Source organism: Cornus florida, unplaced genomic scaffold (genome assembly GCF_030987335.1).
Source record: "Cornus florida cultivar Cherokee Brave unplaced genomic scaffold, ASM3098733v1 CherokeeBrave_3.0.0_Hap2_Chr07, whole genome shotgun sequence".
Lineage (NCBI taxonomy): Eukaryota > Viridiplantae > Streptophyta > Magnoliopsida > Cornales > Cornaceae > Cornus > Cornus florida.
Window position 1 is genome coordinate 5712095 of NW_026775577.1, and position 22058 is coordinate 5734152.

Sequence of the window (22058 nt, forward strand, 5' to 3'; positions counted from 1 at the left end):
AAAAATTTAATCGAGGATCCATTAATTTTTTCTCCAGTAAATATCGCGGATCCATTATTGCTCTACCACATGTGCATGACGTGGTAAAAAAGTTGGTCCTCGATTGGGGACGTGATCAATTTCAAACGACAATTCCCAGCCCTTATTTTCACCCTCAAATTCTCTTTTTCTTCCCACTTCCTTTTTTTCCTTCGCAATCTCAAGGATCTCTCCTCCGATCGTCTTTTGTTCCATCTCTCCTTCTCCTCCTTCATCTTCATTTTACAGTGCTCTGGAAGAAACCATGGTATCTCTCTACCTTTATGTGTTTCTTGAAAATTTCTCGAACTTTTTACAATCACCTATTCTAATACATAAATCACTCTCAGATCTAATTATCTCCATCTGACCACATCATGTACAAAGTACAGATGATCATCTTTTCTTTTTTCTTTTTTTTTCTTTTTTTTTTAATTACGGCAAAAAAAAAGAAAAAAAGAAAAAAAAGGTCATTTGGTCGGGCCCAACGGCTTAAGATCCTTCCCTGATTTGAAAAGAAGTATAATAATCGTTTAGAAACCCTTTAGTTTTTGTTTGTAGGATACAAGAAGAGTTAGCACCTTGATAAATGCTTCAAATCCCAACAAATTTAGCGTTTAGAGTTTGTTATTTATCAAAAAAGAACACTAGAAATAAAGTGAAAGAGGGTTTGGGGTGAAAACCGGTAATCAACCATTCTTAAATCTTTCTAATTTTGTGTGATTTTTCTCTTTGGTAATTTGTATTTTGTGTGATTTGTTCTTGAGTTTTCTGATGATTCTTTTGATTTCTTCTTTGTTCATTGTGTTTGTGTTTTCTGATGTTTGTCATAACATTTAATTTTCGAAAAAAAAAAACGCATAATATTTTAGTTTATTTAGTTTTTATTTATTTTTTATATTTTATGATTGAAATAGAACTATGCTTATATTTTTCATTCATTTTAAGAACAAGAAGGTTGTTCTGACGTCCCTAGATCAATCATTTTACATGTATAGCTAAATGAAAATTTTCTCAATCCGGTTGTGTTCCTTTTGTAGCAAGTAAAGTTTCTTGCCGATTGTTCACTTATGCTGATTTCTTTAGAGAGTCATATGGTGGTGACTCTAAACTTTCTTTCACTTGCAAATACTGAATATACTGAAATCTCATCAGAATCATAGTTACAATCACAAATTCCCTTTCACCACTAATTTTTTTTTTTTTAATTTTTTTTTTTATTATATGTCATATCATCTCCTCTATTTAATTTTTTAAAATAATTTCTTATAACTTCATTCCAAACTTTTTTTAATTAAATGCTATCAAACTTTGTAAAAAGAATCATGGTATGGATCAAAGTTCAAGGGCACAAGTCTATCACCTATATTTTAGAGCTTCAGATTTCGAATTCTGCTGGGACCCAATCACCAAAAAAAATTTGCAAACTTTGCCGAGTGACTCCGAGATAAGAGATATTGAGGGGAAAAAAAAAAAAGAAAGCAAAACGCGATTAGAGACTGTTTGTAAAATTCTCTAACATGATCCATACCATTAGTGTCATTATCTTTTTTATTTTTTCTTTTTCTTTTATTTTTTTTGAAAAAAAAAAAAAAATCATTGTATGCCCAGTTTGAGTTTTACTTATAGAGATCCATCTATATATATATTGCAGACAGTATAGTTTCAACAGTTCAAATTTATTTATTTATTTGGGTTGTAAACAAGAAGGCAGACACAACTCTTCTCAAGAGGAACATGAACACTCAACAACCTATCAAAGAGGATAGAAATACAACTTGAGCTAGAACTTTGGTAACTGCAGTTTGAGGAAATTTATAAGACTTTGACATGGTAGAAGTGCGTTCTTCAACTCCCGTCTTTTTCGGTTTGTTTATTCATTTGCTACTAATCGATAACTTTTGGTGCTTCATCACCATTTGTAATTTGTAATTTTCAAGTAATAACATGTGCATCAGAACTTCTAGAAAAAAATAATAATAATAATAATAACACGTGCATCAGAATTTACTGTTTTTGGCCAAGAAGTTATAAATTTTATTCATGATGCATTAAAAGAAATAGTTTTTACATTTTGGTATTTTGGAAATAACACATTTGTTTACATTGTCCTTGTAGGGAACATGCCTTAGAGTTTGAAAAGAAAAATCATGTCAGTATTTCCTTCTATTTTTCTCTCACCTTTTCTTATATTTTTAATTTGATGATAAGGAAAATAATGAGTAATATTTCTTACCATTAGGTTTTGACATTAAACAAAATGAATCTTCCATTTCATTAAAAATTAAGATTAAGAATTTTTATGCAGATTTGGTTTTAGTGTTGGGGATAAAAAATGATTCAACATCAGATTCAAAAAAGACAAAGAAATGGCAAGCAGTAGTGGTGATCAGCATATACCAGAAGATCTGATAATTGAGATTGTCTCAAGGTTGCCAATAAAATCATTAATCCGATTTAGGTGTGTTTGCAAATACTGGTTTGGTCTCATCAGAACCTCTACTTTTGTTAGCAAGCACCTGCATCACCCCAACAACAAATCATGCCTCCTTGTTCACCATTACAACTATAGCACACAAAAATATGTTTTTGCTGTGTTCCCTGACGAAACACTTGCCAAAATGCCTTTTGCACATAATGATATTGATGAATTTCAGTTGCCGGATCTTCCGGATGCCATTATTGGACCAATTAGTGGCATATTTTGCCTATTTACTCATTGGGAGGATCGATATATTGTAGTTCTGTGGAACCCAGCTACAAAAGAATGGAGGTCCCTCGCTATACCTAACCCTAACTTACCAACCCATATTATGGATTTTTTGCATATGTTTGGTTGTGGATTGGATCCTATAACAAATGATTACAAATTGATTTGGATTCGATACTACTATGATGAGGAAGAAGACATTCCATACATCCCTAGAGTTGTTTCCGTGTACAACTTACGTACTGATTCTTGGAGGCTCTTTGAATTCGAGATGATGACAAATAGTTCTATAAATAATTCTCTGTGTAACACATATTTGAATGGATTTTATTATTGGTTGACCAGTATTGATTTTCATAGATATACTCTCCTTTCATTTGATATGAGTAAAGAGATTTTCAAAGAAGATATACCGGCACCAACAGGTGTTCAAAAAGATCTATGCGGGGATCTTACCATGTACAATGACTCCATTGCTATGATATATTTCGATGCACAAGAAGTTGAGAAATACTTCCACGTATGGGTAATGAAGGAAGAGGGATTCTGGACCAAACAATTAAATATAGGGCCCCTTCCAGAAATTCAGAGGCCACTTGGAATTTGGAAGAACGGCGAGCTATTTTTAGAAGATAGCGATTCTCAGTTAGTAATGTACGACCACAATACCCAAGAAATTAAAAGCCTTGGACTTCGTGGATATCGATCTTGCTTTGTTATTGTTCTCTATAAGGAGAGCCTATTTTCAGTTAAGGAAGTTGATGGATGTGAGAAAGCAAATAATTCTTCCTAGACTAATAATACTCTCTCAAAGGCTCACGAAAAAACAATAATACTCCGCGTAAAGAGAGTACTGAGAGGGAGAGCTGAACAAGCCTCCCCCTTTGAATGCATTGAACACATTCAAAGGAGAGCCTTCTTCAGCTACTCCCTCTTGGGAGACAGTATCATTACTCTTCCTCTTATTTTGTGGACCTCAAGGCCGGCATCATATTACTTTCAGAAGTTGATGAACAAGCTGATGATTCGTAGTCTTTCCTATTTCTATGCATCCTGTATTCTCCTTGCATGTGTTTTTTGCAGGAGCAACACTGAGTAACTGTAAAAAGAAGGGAAAGGTAAATGCATAACCTATAGATATTTAGAACTCTCTTGTTGACATGTCTTTCTAATATATTTTCACTCATTGTGTACCAAGTTAAATTATATTTTCATTTTCGTCTATTGTCTTCTAAAGGTATGTCAGTCTCTCGATATTCATTCCAAGCTAAATTTGCTCTAGTTTAATAGCATGTGCGTCATCATGAATGGCTATATATATATATATATATATATATTCCTAGTTGATAAGTGTACCACTTTTAAATGCATAAGCCTAACTTCTTAAACCTTGACGACGTGTGGATGGATGTTTTTCTTAAGGCTAAGTTATAACTTCTACCTACCGCTCCGCTTATGCCTTTTTCTTTTTTCTTGACCATACAAGTTTGCTATGGATAAACCTCCTTGATCGATCCAGCTACCTGGTCAGTTGTAGTTTTCTTTTCCTTTGGACGAAAATCTACAATCAATCACTTAACCGGATAAAAAATATATATATATAGAAAAGAAAATTCTAAAATCAACAGAGCCTTCTGCAATATACATAATCAAATTTGGAAGGAGATAAAAGATTGAATCAACCAAATGACACCACCCATTTAATTTACTTGTTTTTTAAATAACTTCCACATTAGTACTCTTAGAAAGACTTTTAGGCCTTCATCTTACACTTTGAAAATGCCAGGATGTGTACATTTTAATAGAAGTTTTTCATGGCTACTTGGATAACTAAAGTTTCTGGGCAGGTCCACCAATCTTTTAAATCCAATCCTTTCATAGCCATTAATGCTGCCAGTTTAATGAGAAACCCACTCTTCCCCTCCTTGGTTGTCTCTTTTTGTCTCTGGGCTTCCAATTTCATTGAATGGAACTAGTAAATCTTCATTTAAATTTGGAAAATGATTTTAATGTTGATTAGTTAAAGTAATGGTGCCGAGATTTTTGTCATTAAGTGCCTCTTTTTCTCTTTTTCTTTTTTTTTTTTGGATTTTTTAGAAAGGGTTAAACAAACACACTCGTGCCTCTACATAAATTCGTACATCCGACCTCCCGTTTGGGAAATAGGACTTGTACCAGATGGACAATTGCCTATTTGGTGCAAATTTGGGGAGTTGTGTTTGAAGTGATTATGATAGCTCCCTTATCCACTTTCAATTTCTCTATTATAGTAACTGTGTTTGAATTGCTTGGAATAAAATCAGTATCAGTACTCCTCTCTAAATCACCTTCTCTCTTTTTGTTTAAAGGAGAATCCAGACGTTTCTGTTACATTTTTGCTAAAATCTATTTGTAAACGATGAATTCAATCACGTGCTATCATTCAATTCGAAATTTAACTTGATTGCATAGATTCCATAAGAATAATGTAGAGGGGTTCAAAAGAAAATGATTTAATTTGAAATTTAAAGATTGACTTACTCTCACGGCTGATAGAGAGAAAAGAGAGTGAAAGAGACAGGAGAGAGAATGGGAGTTGGAAATGTGAGAGATATTTTTGTAAATTGGTATATTTCGGTAACAAAACAAGTCCTAGTCAAGTTGTACTTTTACTTACCATATCAAGCTTAACATCAACTGCGGAATTCAGAGGTTGAACAGAAGAGGAAAGTACTGTTGATCATCAAAAAGGAAATAACAACGAATTTGACATCGTTTCCCACTTAGGACACATTGATATACATGGTATATTTTCAGAGTTCCAAAAATACAGAATTTCCAAGTTCATATTGAATTCTGTCAAGTGAGAATCAGTACCAAGATTTGGGAACCGGTTCCAGAAGCTAATACTCGAGAAACAACTCTCTGTCAAGTGGGAACCAGTACCAAGATTGGGAACCGGTTCCACGTGTCCTTATTGCAAAAGGATTCTAGTTTCCTTGTTTTGTCTGATACCTTTTTGATCCAACTTTCCTTCCAAGTCCTACGCACAAAATTTTCTTTATTTTCAGAAAGAATAGGACTTTACAAACCTCTATATAAACCATGTCATATACACTGGTTTATTTACGACTTTTAATCATTATTCATATATCATACAAAGCCTTAAGAAGTTGATTTTTCTGTTGTCTTCCTAGAACATACACATATTCACCTAGTTAGGTTAGAGTTGTGGAGTTCAAAATCCTGATCGTGATCATATAGTTGCATCTACAACGATCAGACAAAACAGATTTTCTTTTACATCATTTAGACGATTGAAGAAGAAAAGTAAAAGCAATCACACTTTGAAAGGGTTGGAGTATTCGAGGAGTGTTGTTTAATCTACTTGCTACTCTTCTACAAATATCAAACATAAACCTCAGGTCAAGTTGCTATTGGAAGGGGAGTCGCAAAGCCAGATGATTGTTAGCTATTGGTGTTTCGTAGAACGATAGGGTGTGAGCTAGAGTCAAATTTCAGTATACCTTATTTCAATCATAGTGTTTTCCCATAACAATTGACGTATTTTATCAACTAGGGTTTCCTCGCTAAAATCCCGGTATCATCGCTAACTTTATACTTTGCTTTATTTTATCTGCATGTGATTAACTGTTAAATTGCTGAATTATAAAATAAGTAAAGTTGATAATGACACAGATCTGTTTTACAAAACAAACAAAAACTTTCTAAGTGTTTTTCGCTATGTACGACTCACAATTTGGTATCAGAGCCAATATCTATACATTGAATTGATCCTTGTTGGAAAGTTTAGTTTTGTTGTGTTTTTCAAAAATTGTTTTCAACATCATATCTTATGTGTTGAAAGATTGTAGTTCTAATCAACGTGGTTCTTTATTTGAAGGAGATAATTACAATTTTTGAAAATCAAAGATGAGAGCTTATTTACAAAATTTTGGTGATAAAACTTAGGCAATAGTTGAAACTGGCTATACACCTCCTATAGTAGATACAACTGTGGATGGTAAAATAGTCAAAGAGTTAAAAGAGACTTTTGCTTTTACTACTATTGAAACTTAGCATAATGATGCTAATGGCAAAATTTTATATTCAATTATTGATTATGTTGTTCCATCTGAATATGCTAGAATTTCTGATTGTAAAACTGCTAGAGAAGCTTGGGATATTTTACAGGTTACTCATGAAGGAACTTCAAAAGTGAAGTTGTCCAAAATTCAATTGCTCTCTCATAAATTTGGCAACATTCTGATGAAAGAAGATGAATTCTTTTCTGATTTTTTTTCTAATCTTCTTGAAATAATTTCTTAACTGCGTCACTTGGGGAAAAAAATTAGTGATAAAAAAAACTGTGAGAAAATCTTTAGGTCTTTACCTTAAAGATTTCATATTAGGGTTGAAACCATCTCTGAACATTAGGATTTGACTACTTGTCAAGTTGATGAAATGGTAGGTTCATTAAAAACTTTTGAGATGCAGAATTTTGATTTAAGTCAGAAGGAGAAAAATCTTGCTTTGAAATCTACACAGGTTAAGAATTCTGTGGATGACAACTCTGATGATGATCTTGCATTCTTATCAAGTCAATACATTCAAAATTTGCAAAGGCAATATAGCAGTAGGAATAGCAACATGGCTAATTCTAAAAACTTTGACAAAACGTCAAAGTTTAGGTTTAATGAAAAGAAAGTAGAAGAATCAAAAGAAAGAGAATTTATTTGCTAAAATTGTGGTGGCAAAGGTCACGCATCAAATGTTTGTCCTAGTCCTAGGAAAGAATAAAATGATAGGAATAAAGGAAAAGTAATGAAAGTTTCTATGTCTGAAAATTCTACTTTAAGTGATAGTGATTCTCCTCTAAATGATGCTAATGATTTTTCTTACGTCGCTTTTCTTGATAAAGGTCCTTATGTCATGTCTTTATTCGACTCTGATATTTCAGATAACGAAGACAATAAATTTCATGATGAACAGGTGCAAGAGGCTGCAAAGGACGATGAAAAGTTAAAGAAAATGGTCAAAGAAACCATTGAAGTCAAATAGGCAATCAATAAGCTAGCAAACACTGCAAGAAAATTGATGTTTTATGACTATAATTGATGACATGCATAAACAACAAGCCTTCTTATATGCTAATTTACAATTTATGTTTCAGGCAAGTCATTAAATTCTAAAATATGGTTATATTAACGGCTTGCACTTAATTACCCTTGGAATTTTTGATCGGGTCTCGTCGACTATCAATAATAATTAACCCTTTATAATAGCACAAATCATTGTAAAACAGGACTATTGGACGGGTAAGTCGAACCACTAGGAATGCTAACTTATGGCAATCAAGCTTGTAAGATTAATTTATGGTTTAATTTATGAAATATAGTTTTTGGATTAGTTTGTTTGTCACATACATAAACTGAAATTAACCACAAATAAATAATTTGAATTTCAAGTAAGGAGAGTGTGGGAAACGCTAGGGAATTGACTTCACCACAAGCCATATAAACATGCCTAATTGCAATTAACTTGGGGAACAAAATATACATGTAACCATGATATGTAGAAATGCAAGACAACTACAATATCTTCAAGAAGTTCATACATTCAAGAATTAAGTATAATCCATCAAAGGTTGGTATAATTCATCTATCTAAATTAGGATATAACATGAAATATCCTTCCTAAGCTATGAACTATCAAAGTCCTCAATTTGTGTGGTAAGTGCATATGAAGTCAAAAACTAAGCGATAATCCATTAAAGGTTTCCCTAAGCCATGGACTATCAAAATTTCCATACAACATGTCAATAAAACCATTGTATGATCTCATCTTCATTCTCACTATAAAGATGTAAGTAGCATAATCATAAAGAAGCAATTTCTAAGACAAGATAAGAGTCTCAACAAGATTAAATATGGAATGCAACACAAACACATCAAAGTGTATCTTTAGATTATACAACTTGTCACATATACGCAAAGTTCCCCAAATATAAACACAATTAAAACATATTTACTTGACAAGGGTTACATCAACTCCCTAGGAAGAGAGTTAGCCTCTCATGGTTGAAGTTGCATCCCCCAAAGGAGCTAAAGAGCTTCCATTTTCGTGCACCCCTTCTCCCTCTTCTCCTCAACCCTCCTTTTCTCTACACCCTAAAATTCTCTCTCTAGACTTTGCAAAAATGTGAGATATCCATTTCTTACCACCCATGCCTTATTATATCCATCTTATCCTCCTATCTACCCCTAAATTCGTGGTCCATAAGCCTTAGACATTATCAGAGCAATCCCCTAATTAAGGGGATAACATTTGGTGGGAAAAAAGGAGCCCATGCCTGTTTGTTTGCAAATTGGCGGGCCCCCGTGGCTGCATGAAGATACTGGCCAATCGGGCGGGTGCCCGTGGGTTCATAGCGGGCGCCCGTAGGTTCCTTGCTACCCATTTTGGCTGGCGCCCACTGGTTTCTTGTGGGCGCCCGTAGGTTCTCCTCAGCTCTGCGTACCTTTGGTAAAAAGGCTATAACTCTCTGCTTCGAACTCCAAATGATAAACCGTTTGATGATATGGAAAGTTAACTCAAAGCTATAAATATATCATGATTTAATAGAAGTCCAAATCTCAAGTTTGGTGGGCCAAAAATGAAGAACAAAATCAAACTTCACTATTGCTAGGCTATAAATTTCAGTATTGCACACCTGGGGTAAAAATGGCAAAATTTATGTCTATGGAAAACTGACTCATAGCTCTTCATATTTTATGTTTTACTAAAGACAAATTTGCACATGCAAAGGGTCAGAATTGGAGGCCAAAGTCTGTTGGAATATCAACCAGCACTCGCGCTGTATAGCCTTGCACCAATTTGCTACTTGCAACCTAAAATGATTTGGCTTGGCCCGAAGACGGGGTAATTTTTTCAAGAACTTTTTTCATAGAGCGTCATGAGTCTCGTGGATCATTAATCTTGGCCAAAATGAAAGTTGCTGGCAACGGTGTGCTTTGATTCTTTATGAACTCGTCAAAACATCTCTTTTAACTCTCTTTGGGGAACCACCCTGAAAATAAACAAAAGCATGCAAATGAAGCTAGAATATGCCATATGATAAAATAATGGACTTAACTAATGTAAATAAGTGTGTTTGAATATGCAATATTCGGCGCTTATCACACCCCCAAACTTACATTTTGCTAGTCCCTTAGCAAAACAAAACTGAACACACAATGAAATAACAAAATGACTCTTCTTTCGTGAAAGTGACGGCTGCATTTAGCATATGCAACAAGCCTTTTAAACCCCTAGGCATCCTTAGAGGACGAGTGAAGTCTCGTGAGGGTTTAACAGGAATGTTACCCACAAATATCAAACATTGTGCATGAAGATGCACAAAGCTCATTTTCAAACTTGGAACATAGAAAACATTGGAGATGAAATCATTATGAAGACTACCTTATATATATGAAGCATTGATAGAACAAAATGGCTAATCATCTTTCAACTCTCATGTATTAACATCATAGTTTATATAAATACTTCAATTGTCATAGCTATAATAGAAATCATCTCAAGCTTCAGTTAAAGTGAACCAGATTCCTAATATGCAGCTTTTACCATCTTTTTCCAATTTCAAAACACAAGCTTCAAATCATTGAATTTCCCTTTTGAATGAGGTCTTTAAGGCATGAATTTATTCAAAATATAACTTTTGCTGCTTAGTCTATTATTATTATTATTATTGTTATTATTATTATTATTATATATGATACATATTATGGTCGTTCAATGCTGAAGTCCCTTAAGCTTTATAACCAACCCATGTAGCAAGTGTTTAGGCCAGTAATTCCCAAACCAGATGGCTTTAGGGTATTAAGTGTAAGACCACTCTAAGGGCTTAATAACTCGAGTTGGCAAGGTTACGAACTCCAACGAACCATATTTATTTATTTTTATTTTTGTGAATGACCGTGCAATGTCTAAGTCCCTTAAGCTTTCTAACTGACCCATGTAGCAAGTGTTAAGCCAGCAACTCCCAAACCAGATGGCTTTAGGGTGCTAAGTGTAAAGACACTCCAAGGGCTTAATAACTCGAGTCAACAAGGCTACAAACTTAAACTAGTCATTTTCATTATTCAACTTTTCTTTTCTATTTATTTTATTTTATTTTATTTTATTTTTTATTTTTTAGTTCATGCCAAAGATATCCATTCATTTGGCTCATCAATTCAAATCAACTGAGTCATGGTCAAGGTACATCGGGTTGCATGCCTCACAATTAAGTTTTCGGTGTGCATATGTGAAGTGTGAAGCGTGGAAGATTTTTTTACTTTTTTTTTTCTGGTTCATGCCAAAGATATCCATTCATTAAGGTCATCAATTTAAATCAACTAAGTCATGGTCAAGGTACATCGAGTTGCATGCCTCACAATTAAGTTTTCGGTGTGCATATGTGAAGTATAAAGCATGGAAGAGAGTGATACTCGAAGATAATCTAATTGAAGCATTTATACAAACCTTTTTGAATCAACATGATCATTTTAGATTTTTCTGTTTTGCTTGTTTCAAAAATTATCATTTGCCTCTATACACAAAGTATTAAAAACATGATTCAATCCCCAATAAGTTCCAAGATTACACTATCATTGCTTTCCAAAAAATAATTTTATTAACTTACATGCATCAAGCAAGCATATGCAAGCAAAAAATGCAATACCAAAAGGTACCCCCAAACTTAAATGTCACATTGTCCTCAATGTGAGAAGATAAGTAAATCGAAATAAGAGCAAAGAGGGTAAAAGAATAATAATACCAAGTGAAATGACGAAGGCAAAGGTTTCCATCTATGTGAATGCGCAAATGGTTCCCCCAAACTTGGACATGAAGACCTGTCAAGACACAACTAAAATACACATGTTTAAGCATAGGTCTCTTAAGAACAACTAAAACAGAAATAATAACACTAACATGAATTTTATTGAAAGATAAAAATCCATACAAACAAATCTGCACACATTAGCCACAAGTTTAAAATGGACAGCAAAATAATGCCAAAAGTGGTGCCATTTAGAGAGATGGAGTTGGGTCAAGAATTTTGTCGAGCAGGTGGTGTGCACTTTGCAAAAATTAGAGACAAAGACAATGAATAGTTCTTGAAAACCCAAAAATTTGTCCTGCAATCAAGATACACTAGCCCTAAATCAACTACAAATCTTCACTACATGCAATCCCATCCTCCATTTATACCAAAAACTTTAAGAGAGTGGAGGGGAAGAGAACTTACCCAAATGGAAATGTCCAACCATGCCTCCTTGTTTGGTTAAATTGGAGGGGAAGAGAATGAGAGATGAGGGATTAAGAGAATAATGAAGAGGGATGAGGGATGAGATGTGAGAGAGAAAGAATGGAAGGAGAGGAAGTAGGGTTGAAAGGGCAAGGGAGAGGTTTGGGGTCACAGGTTGAGAGAGAGAGAGTTAGATTTTTGAAATGGGCCTTGTTTGAGGGCCTTTTTAATGAACCTGCGAAGGGCGGCGGGCGCTCTTGGGTTGTTGAGGTGGGTCTCGGCGGGGGCCCATAAGGTCTTGACGAGGCCCCGCAGAAGTTCAAGCTCACTTGTGATGTTTCCAATTTTATGCATTTTTTTCAATTTTCTGGAATTTTGTCGCTACAAGGGTATTTCTGTCTTTTCACGTTTTGCATGCGGAATTCTAGTTGGTTCCATTTGGATTTCCTACATTTTAAATTGTGTGAGCCATATAGTATTTGTGTGGTGGTGCATTATATATAAAAGTTATGGTGTAAAATTAAAGCATAAAGCAAAAGAGAAAAGAAAAGGATGGTGGTGGGACCCACCACCCACTCGTTTTGTGACTTAGAGACCACATTTGGGTCTTAAATCTCACGTCTCCCGTAAGTCTCTCTCTCTCTTCTCATTCTTTGCATTTTTCTTTCATTTTCACAAGCAACCTTCAAGCTTTGATCCTATCCTCATTACTTGGAATTTTGGAGTACCGTTTAAGGCAAAATGGAGAGCACGATGAGCTCTACGCGTGAGTAGCAACAATTTCAAATTTGGTGCTCCCTTTGGATTTCAAAATTTGTGACCCATTTCAAGGGTTTTGCTCAATTTAGAGGTAGGGGTTCTTAATCCATGCAATCTTGTGTTTTTGTGAGTTATCTTCTCATAAATGGTTGTTTAGCATACTTAACTTGTATAGTATCTAGTCAATTGCTTAGTTGTTGTGTATATTGGTCAATTGTGTAATTCTATGTGTTAAATGATCTATGTGAAAAGCATGTTTAAGTGTTGATTTTCATATGCCTATCATACTAGATTCTTATTGTATGACCACATGTTGTAAATTCTTTGGAAGTCCTTATGAACCATGCTTTGTTAATTAAATTTGAGTTGGTTGTGGAATGATGTGCATAAACATGGCATGGAGGCATTCATACATCAACATTGGGCGTGAAAAAGGGAAACATTGTTTTGATATGAAAAAGGGGGATTTTGGGGAAGAAGTTTGATTAAAGTGCTTTATAAAAACCCGGTCGCCGCAGGGGTACCAAAGGGCCGGAGGGTTAATATAGCCTAAAGGGAACTAGGGAGATTGCCCTAGTGTGGTTGAGCTAGCTGGACCCAAAATGACGCCGCGAGGGTACCAAGGGTCAGGGACACTAGCCAATCCTTCTCTCGTGTCGCTACGGTGTCACCAAAGGGCGGGTTATATTAACCATTTGAAAGTGATGGTTTTGGAATTAAAATGGGGAGCGACATTAGCATGCATTGCATTTGTTATATTGAGATTTGTTATTACATTGTGTATTCCTAACATGATATGACCCCATTTCCTATTGCTCTATTCTTTGTATGGATTCACGGGGACACAAGAAGCGTGTCTTAAGTGCTACCTACTGAGCTATTCGCTCACCCCATTATATCTAAAAAATTTCAGGTCACGGCAAAAAAATGGCGGATGATAATCCACCATAAAACTGATGGGGTATTGGAAGTCTTTATTTTGTTGTTTTGTACTTAGGCCATTCAATATATATTTTTTGTTTTGGAAATTGTAACTAAGTTGACATATATGGCCTTATAACTCAAGTAGGAGACTTAGCTTTTATTTGATGTAAATGGAACTAATGTAAGCATTATATTTAACGTCATGTAATTGTAATAAATGATCTTGTAAAATGATTAATGGATGGCCTATTAGTTTACGATTGTTAAATGTCTCATATTTGATGGTTTTGTCCGGGTTTGAGTTGTTTTAAAAGTCTCCTTAGCCATATTAGTTCATTTCTAAGCATAGTAGGTCAGTCTCAGGATGTAGGGCTCGAAGAAGCCATTTCGGTCGATCGAAATGGTGCATCGGTGGACCGAACCCCTCTTGTTGCTCTCGGGATCTCCATTTTGGTCAACCGAAATAGGGTTCGGTCGACTGAACCTTTCTCATGCTCTCAGTATCTTACTTTCAGTTGACCGAAGGGTTATTTCAGTCGACTGGTTCTTGAAGGTCTGCTTCGGCCGACCAAAGCTCCACTTCGGTCGACCGAAGTGCACCTGCTTTGGGGTTCTTTGTTCTTTCCTCTTCGGTATCCCACTTGTAACCTCTGGATATTGTGTTGAAAACATGTGACAACCTAAGGATGGTCCTAAGGGTGATGTTTTGACACTCGTAATGTTAGGTTTGACGTAAATGACCCCGGGTTCGAGTAAGGACCCGTCTAACGATTCGGACCTCCGGGTTCGGGTCATTACATCACTGCCACATTTGGCGGGCGCCTGCAAGTGCATGGCGGGCTCCCGCAATGCTACTGGGCAGACTACCTTCTGAAGTGACCTTTGGCCTAACAGATGCCGGGCCAGGGTCGAAAATTTTCTAAATTTGAAATTTAAGCTCTTATTGACCCTAGACACCTTGTAAAACCCTCAGAAGAAGAATCGGAGCTCATTTGCAAAAACGCTAGACTTGAGGTCTGAATTTCCCGTTATCTTTGGATTTGTCGAGAAAATTGCCGGAATGACCTTAAAAAATTTCAAAAATGGTACCGAGACCTTAAAATGACTAAGAAAACTGAATGTGACTTTTGGAAAGCAATTTGAGACAATTCCGGAAAAGGTCACATTTTGGTCATACTTAGCTAATTTTTGAAAAATTATTGGCTAAGGCAACTTTGGGAGAGGGAAGCTTTGGAATTGAATGAATTGCTTCCTAGGAGTGCTAAATTTAATGTTGATAGCTAGACGAATCTTAAAGTAGTGTTTACCCTACTCCAAGTCTCTCTAGAGAGTTATGCTTCCCCAAATAAGAAAATTCTTTTAAAAGCGGAGGAAAAAGAGCTTGAAGATAAAATTTGAAAAGAGATAACGGAAAGACCTCAATCTACTATTCTTCCTTAATGAAGAACTTTGGATTATGGGGTTATTTTGGATTATGGGAAGGTGGATCAAGTGAAGGCACATCAAGCAAAGACTTGTGAAGGGTCATATTGAGCGCGGGAATTTCCAGAAAAATATCCATCAAACTTTCGACATCCTCTTCACACTTATCAGGTGGTTCGGGCTCAACAGCTTGAGATAACTCAAGTGAGGGAATAGGAGGAGATGCAAGCTCCCAAGAAAGAGATATATTTGATGTTGCCCACGGAAGAGAGTGAATGGGGGAAGAAATATCAAGCAAAGAATTTACCTCCCAAATAGAATTGTCAACATCAAAATCCTCACAATTAAAATGAGCCAAGCAAGCTTATAGATGATCCTCTATTGAAGGAGGTGTATCAAGCAAAGGATTGTTTAGGGGCTGTTTTGGATTAGGGGAGACAATCTCTTCATCATTATTTTCCTCATTTTGAACCACCATTTCTTCATTTTCACATGTGGTAACCATTTGATCATTCTCATGATGAAAATTACTAGGACTAATCTCATCATTCATAGAATTTTCTTTTGGATTGGCCACAAGTTCAACAGGAAATTCTTCTTCCTTTTCATGATTTAGAGCATTAACCATTTGTTGAATTTGGGCTATTTGGTCATCTAGCTCAACTCTAGATTGGGAATAAGAATAGGTCGTGGATTGCTTGCTAACAGTGTCATCCAACATTTGTTTGTTGGAATCCATCATTTGCGTGCTGATAGACTCCATCATTTGTTTGTTGGCAGCAATAAACTCATCCAATTGAGATGGTGGAAAAAGAGAAGAGGGCTGGAAATAATGATCATTGGGTTGAAAATTGGCATGAAAATGTTGCCCATGAGATTATGGGGCTAAATTTCCCATGTCATGCCACAAGAAGTTTTAATGATCTCCCCAACCCGAGTCATAAACATCGAAATATAGATCATTACCCAGTTCAAAGAAATTTTCAGTTGGCTGCTCTAGAAAAAAATCTAAGAATTGTCCCGATGAAGGACAATCTCTTGTATGATGTGTATAAGTAGAGCAATATGCACAAAACTCATGTAGTGTGTAAAATTGAGTTGGAAGAGAATTACCATCCATCTAGGACTAATTCAACTACTTGTTTAGATACAAATAAAAAACAATCACGCAAAATATATACAAATAGAGCATAGAGTGCAAATAAATTCAACTTTAAAAACTTACAAAGGGTCCAAAATTTTTAGAATTTCCAGAACTTTCCTTTCAAGCAAAGCAGGCCCTTGCACTTACACAAATGTACTCAAATACTTCGAAACAAGTTAAAAATAGAATATATACAAAATCCTAAACAAAAAATCAAACCAAATTTAATCCTTAAATCTTAATCACAAAGCCGTTTGCATTCCCCAGCAACGGTGCCAAAAATTGATCGCATCTCGTTAACTATCAATAATAATCAACCCTTTGTAATAGCACAAATCATTGTAAAATAGGGCTATTGGATAAGTAAGTCGAACCACTAGGAATGCTAGCTTACGACAATCAAGCTTGTAAGATTAATTTACGGTTTGATTTATGAAAGATAGTTTTTGAATTAGTTTGTTTGTCACATACATAAACTGAAATTAACCACAAATAAATAATTTGAATTTCAAGTAAAAAGAGTGTGACTTCACCACAAGCCATATAAACATGCCTAATTGTAATTAACTTGGGCAACAAAATATACATGTAACTATGATATGTAGAAATGCAAGACAACGATAATATCTTCAAGAAGTTCACATATTCAAGAATTAAGTATAATCGATCAAAGGTTGGTATAATTCATCTATCTAAACTAGGGTATAGCATGAAATATTTTTCCTAACCTATGAACTATCAAAGTCCTCAATTTGTGTGGTAAGTGCACATGAAGTCAAAAACTAAACGATAATCCATTAAAGGTTTCCCTAAGCCATGGACTATCAAAGTTCTCCAACAACATGCCATTAAAACCATTCCATAATCTTATTTCCACTGTCACTATGAAAATGCAAGCCATACAATCATGAGAAAATGTGATCTAAGACAAGATAATAGATTCAACATAATCATTTATAAGAATTTAGGTTCATTACATCAAGTGTAAACTCTAGATTTTGAAATAACCACATGTACACATCATTTCCCCCAAAATAAACCAAAACTAGAACATACTTATTAGAGAGGGCTTTATCACCTCCCTAGATAGGGAGTTAGTTGCCCATGGATGTAAGGGAGGAAGGAGAAAAAGTGGTCTCACCCTCCATTTTTGCACCTAGGAGCTCCAAGACACACAAAGCCTCTAAACTCATAATATTTCTCCCTCTAAAACTTGTAAAATGTGAGATTGATCTATTACAACCATACATGCCTTTCATATATCAACCATATCCATCCAACCACACTATTTTCTTAGTCCAAAAGCCCTAGACAAAATGCAGAGCAATCCCCTAATTAAGGGGATAACATTTAGTGAAAAGGAGGGAGCCCATGCCTGTTTATCTGCAAATTGGCGGGCGCCCGCAAGGATAGGGTGGGTGCCCACGGCTGCACGAAGATAATGGCTAATCGGGTGGGTGCCTGCAGGTTCCTTACTACCCATTTTGGCGGGCGCCCGCGGGTTTCTTGCAGGCGCCCGCAGGTTCTCCTAAGCTCTGCGCACCTTTGGTAAAAAGGCCATAACTCTCTGCTTCAAACTCCAAATGACAAACCGTTTAATGATTTAGAAAGCTAACTGAAATCTCTAAGTACATTATGTTTTAATGGAAGTCCAATTCTCAAGTTTGGTGGGCCAAAAATGAAGAACAAAGTCAAACTTCATTGCTGCCAGGCTGTGAATTTCAGCATTACACACTTGGGGTAAAAATGACATAACTCTTTGGATAAAAATTCAATTGAGGCAAACACTATGTCTATGGAAAGCTGACTCATAGCCCTTCATATTTTATGTTTACTAAAGACCAAATTCACACATGCAAAGGGTCAAAATTGGAGGCCAAAGTCTGATGGAATATTAACAGGCGCCCGTGCTGTTACAACCTTTCACCAATATGCTACTTGCAACCTGAAATGATTTGGCTCGGCCCTAAGACACGGTAATTTTTCATAGAACTTTTTGCATAGAACGTCATGAGTCCCGTGGATCATTAATCTTGGCCAAAACGAAGGTCCCTGACAACGGCGTGCTTTGATTCTTTAAGAACTCGTCAAAACATCTCTTTTAACTCTCTTTGGGGAACCAACCTAAAACTAAACAAAAAGCATGCAACTGAAGCTATAATATGCAATATGATAAAATAATGGACTTAACTAATGCAAATAAGGGCATTTGAATATGCAATATTCGGCGCTTATCAATTTTCCTTTTAAAGCGTGCATTTTCTATTATAACGACTTATATGTTATATCATTAAAATTGGGCCCAAAGTTTTTAAAAGACCCAAAATTCCTTTGATAATATTCCCGCACCACAAGCCAATAATACACATGATTGTTTGCTCTCCCTTTGTAAACCCTTAAATATACTTGCTAAGGAGGAGGAGGAGGAGGGAAAAAAAGAAGAAAGTTAGATAAGTCTTAGTCGCCTTGGGCATGTGGGGAAGGGGGGAAATTGGGAAGTCTTGGTTGCCTTGGGCCTCAAAAGGGGATGGAAAAAAAAAAAAAAAAAGTTAGGGTAAGTTTCAGACGACACAATCTGCTTCGACACTCCGCAGGGCACAGCCTCCACTATCGCATCAAGTGACAAGGTATGTTCATCCTCTCTCTCTCTTCTCTCTCCTTTTGCATGATCCTAGTTTGAAGCTGAAAATACACAGTTTGCAGATGAAGTACTTCATTTCAGATCAATTCTTTGATGCAATCGCTTCGATCCACCCTCTCGGTGAAAAACAGTAATATGACCTGAAAAATTCCTACCAGTAGACTTACCTGTACTCAAAGTGAATTTTCTAAGTGCTCTCCCTTCTTGATTTGATTTGATTTGATTTGTTCTAACTTTGGTTCATTTGATTCAGGCCTTTACCTTTGTTTCAATAGTGAAAAGTAGCTTCCAAACTAGGGATTTTTGTGTGTGTGTGTGTCACTGTGTGTGATGGCTATGGTTCTCTTAGTATTTTAATAAATGTGTGCCTTTCTACATATGTCTTGCATAGCGATCGAGTCTATAATCTATGGCAGGTACTTTTTTTTTTCCTCTCCCTAATTCCACTCTAATCTCACAACAGCAGTAACCATACCCCTTTTCCTCATAATTTTTTGCATTTTCACATTCAATCCTACGAAGATTAAGGATCCCATCTAATGGGTTGAGCCGTTGAGGTAATAATTAACTTTTTCGATCTCTAAATTATGCTCATACTTATTAAGAGTTTTTTTTTTTATTTTATTTTTATATGAAGATACCATTATTGATGTTATTTGAAGTTGCCTCAGCTAGAATTTCAGTTAATAATACTGTCAAAGCACTTGCCCTTTGTTTTTTCCCTACTGTTGTTTTTTTTTTTTTTATAAGAGATTGAATATCTTCAAGTTGGGGTCATGAAGATTGTATGTTGCATTCTTTATGATGGTTTAGGTCTGGTAATGGTTGGAGTTGTTGATGTTTGGTTTGTAGGTGGCTCTTTGATTGATTTTCATGAGAGCACATTCAAAGTTTAACGTGAAATACGGAGAGCACCGAGCTTTAGTGGTCCATGTTGGAATTTATATATATATATATATATTTAAATAATAAAAATTATTTTATGATCCTATGCACTACATTTTCTAAAGTAGGATTGCAATGTAATTGATAATTGATGGATTGGGTTTGTACTTTTTAATTTTGTGGTCTAATTGGGAGTATGGTTTTATACGGTTGGATTGTGGTTTTTCAACTTATTTGGTGTGATTTAATTTTAACCATTGATATCTAAGTTTTCATGATAGGAAGGGAGACTTAGATATGCTTATTTGTAGAGAAGCCGTCCCCCCCCCCCCTGTTGTTGTTATATATAAGTGTTTTAAAATCCTTATTCAGACCTATCGTATCGATAACTCTCAAAAGGGGGTAAAGTGCTCTAATTTTTTAGATCTCTCAAAGGGCGATAAGGAATTCTCAAAGGTATCTAAAGTTTAATCTTCTAATTAGGTATGATGTCAAAACCCTCTCTTTAATTCATGATCAATTTTGATTTCTATATGTTATTTATTATTTAAACCCAATAATTGGTATCAGAGCCAAGTTTGGGTTTGTAGAAATCAAGATCAGTGAATTGAATACACATTATATATTATTTTAAATTAAAGGCAGGATAAATAAATAAATTTGTATTTGATCGCAAAGTACATGAGTTTTGCACTGTTTGGATCGAAATTTGTGTTTATTTTTCGGATATTCTTGTATGACTTTATTATGAATTAATTGCATATTATAATTAGGTTCCTTTTTGAAAATAATTTATATTATGTTGTGCACGCGGAACGAAGTTTTAAGCAATCAATATGCTATATATATACATCAGTTGGTACGTTTTAAGCAAAAGCAATTGGTATCCTTTACATGTTATGTTGTGCATACGAAACGAAGTTTTAAGCAATCAATATGTGATTAATTTATAGTTTGTATTCTGATTAATTGCATGCACACTGAACGAGATATATGTATATATATATTTTAAAGCTTTTATTGGTGTAGCATGGATTCAAACCTTGGGCCTTCTGAAGTATAACATCAAAATCACCAACTTTCCAAGAGCAAAACACATGATTAATTCATGTATATATATATTCATGGGTTAGAGATATGCATGTACAAGTGATGTAAATCTTTTTATGTCTTTTGCCAAGGTGCTTGACTGATTAGTTTTGTAAGAAAGCCTTAATATAGTGAATATATATGTTTTGATATATATATATATACATATATATATGAAAGATTGCATGTACAGTACAGTGTGATTAATAGTAAAAATAAAAATTAAATAAATAAAGTTTCTACTTTCATGAATTTAAAGTGGACTTGTTTATTTGAATGTGTTTATACATACACGCATCAAATGCATGAATGGACAGTGAGGTATTAAAATGTGATTTGTTTTTGGCTAGTTTATATCATGTATGAATAATTTATTTAATGTCAGGGTGAGATTTTAATTCATGTTATATTACATGAATCAGTGACATTTGAGTGGGACATGAGGTTATGTGGCCATTTAGTCACACCCTACCCAATGATTTTATTAAGTAATTCATGATACTTGGTTAATTTTAGGTTGAAAAACCCATGGGACTTGCGTGCAATAATCTAGCAGTATTAACCTGCTAATTGATTTAAAGATTGAAGTACTTTAAATTGTTTATCGGATATATAATATACATGCATCAAAGTTTTATTATTTTCTTTTAATTAAAGTATAGAAAGAACTGAGTTTTTTTTTTTAAAAAAAAAAAAATCTTGATTGATGTGCATGTTATTATATTGTTCACTGTAATTTCTTGATATATATAAGGAGGTTTAATTTTATTTGCATTAAAGCCATTTATATTACAGTGAAATCAAGTGTTCTATAATATTTGGGTTTAGTTTATGTGCATTATAAAGAAGTTGTTGAACTTAAATAAATGGAATTTCTATAGTTTAGATTTTCATTGGGGTTTAGGAAGACCGGTAAAGTAACCATTTTAAATGTGGTAGCCAAAATGGGTGATGCCTGCCAAACGGTGACACGCTCACGGAGGTTATTATTTTTTTAAATTTTAAGACATTGATCTTATTGAGGTCTCACAGTGCACTTACCTACATGAGGCATTAGTTTTGCCAAAAGGTGATCAATGTCTTAGTGTGGGATAAGTGAGTAGAATATTTGAGAGTGCTTGAATTATAACTAAATAACCCTCTTGCCAAAAGGTAGTGGAAGTGTTTAGCAATAATTCAAGTATAATTAAATAGGTCT

General features: G+C 34.9%; 1 protein-coding gene across 1 annotated transcript; it reads left to right on the top strand.

The window, feature by feature from the left end:
• Nucleotides 1-2387: 2387 nt before the first annotated feature.
• Nucleotides 2388-3521, top strand: LOC132316150 (F-box/kelch-repeat protein At3g23880-like). Its single transcript, XM_059814662.1, has one exon. The coding sequence runs from the start codon at nucleotides 2388-2390 to the stop codon at nucleotides 3519-3521; it is 1134 nt and encodes a 377-aa protein (XP_059670645.1).
• The last annotated feature ends 18537 nt before the right edge of the window (nucleotides 3522-22058 follow it).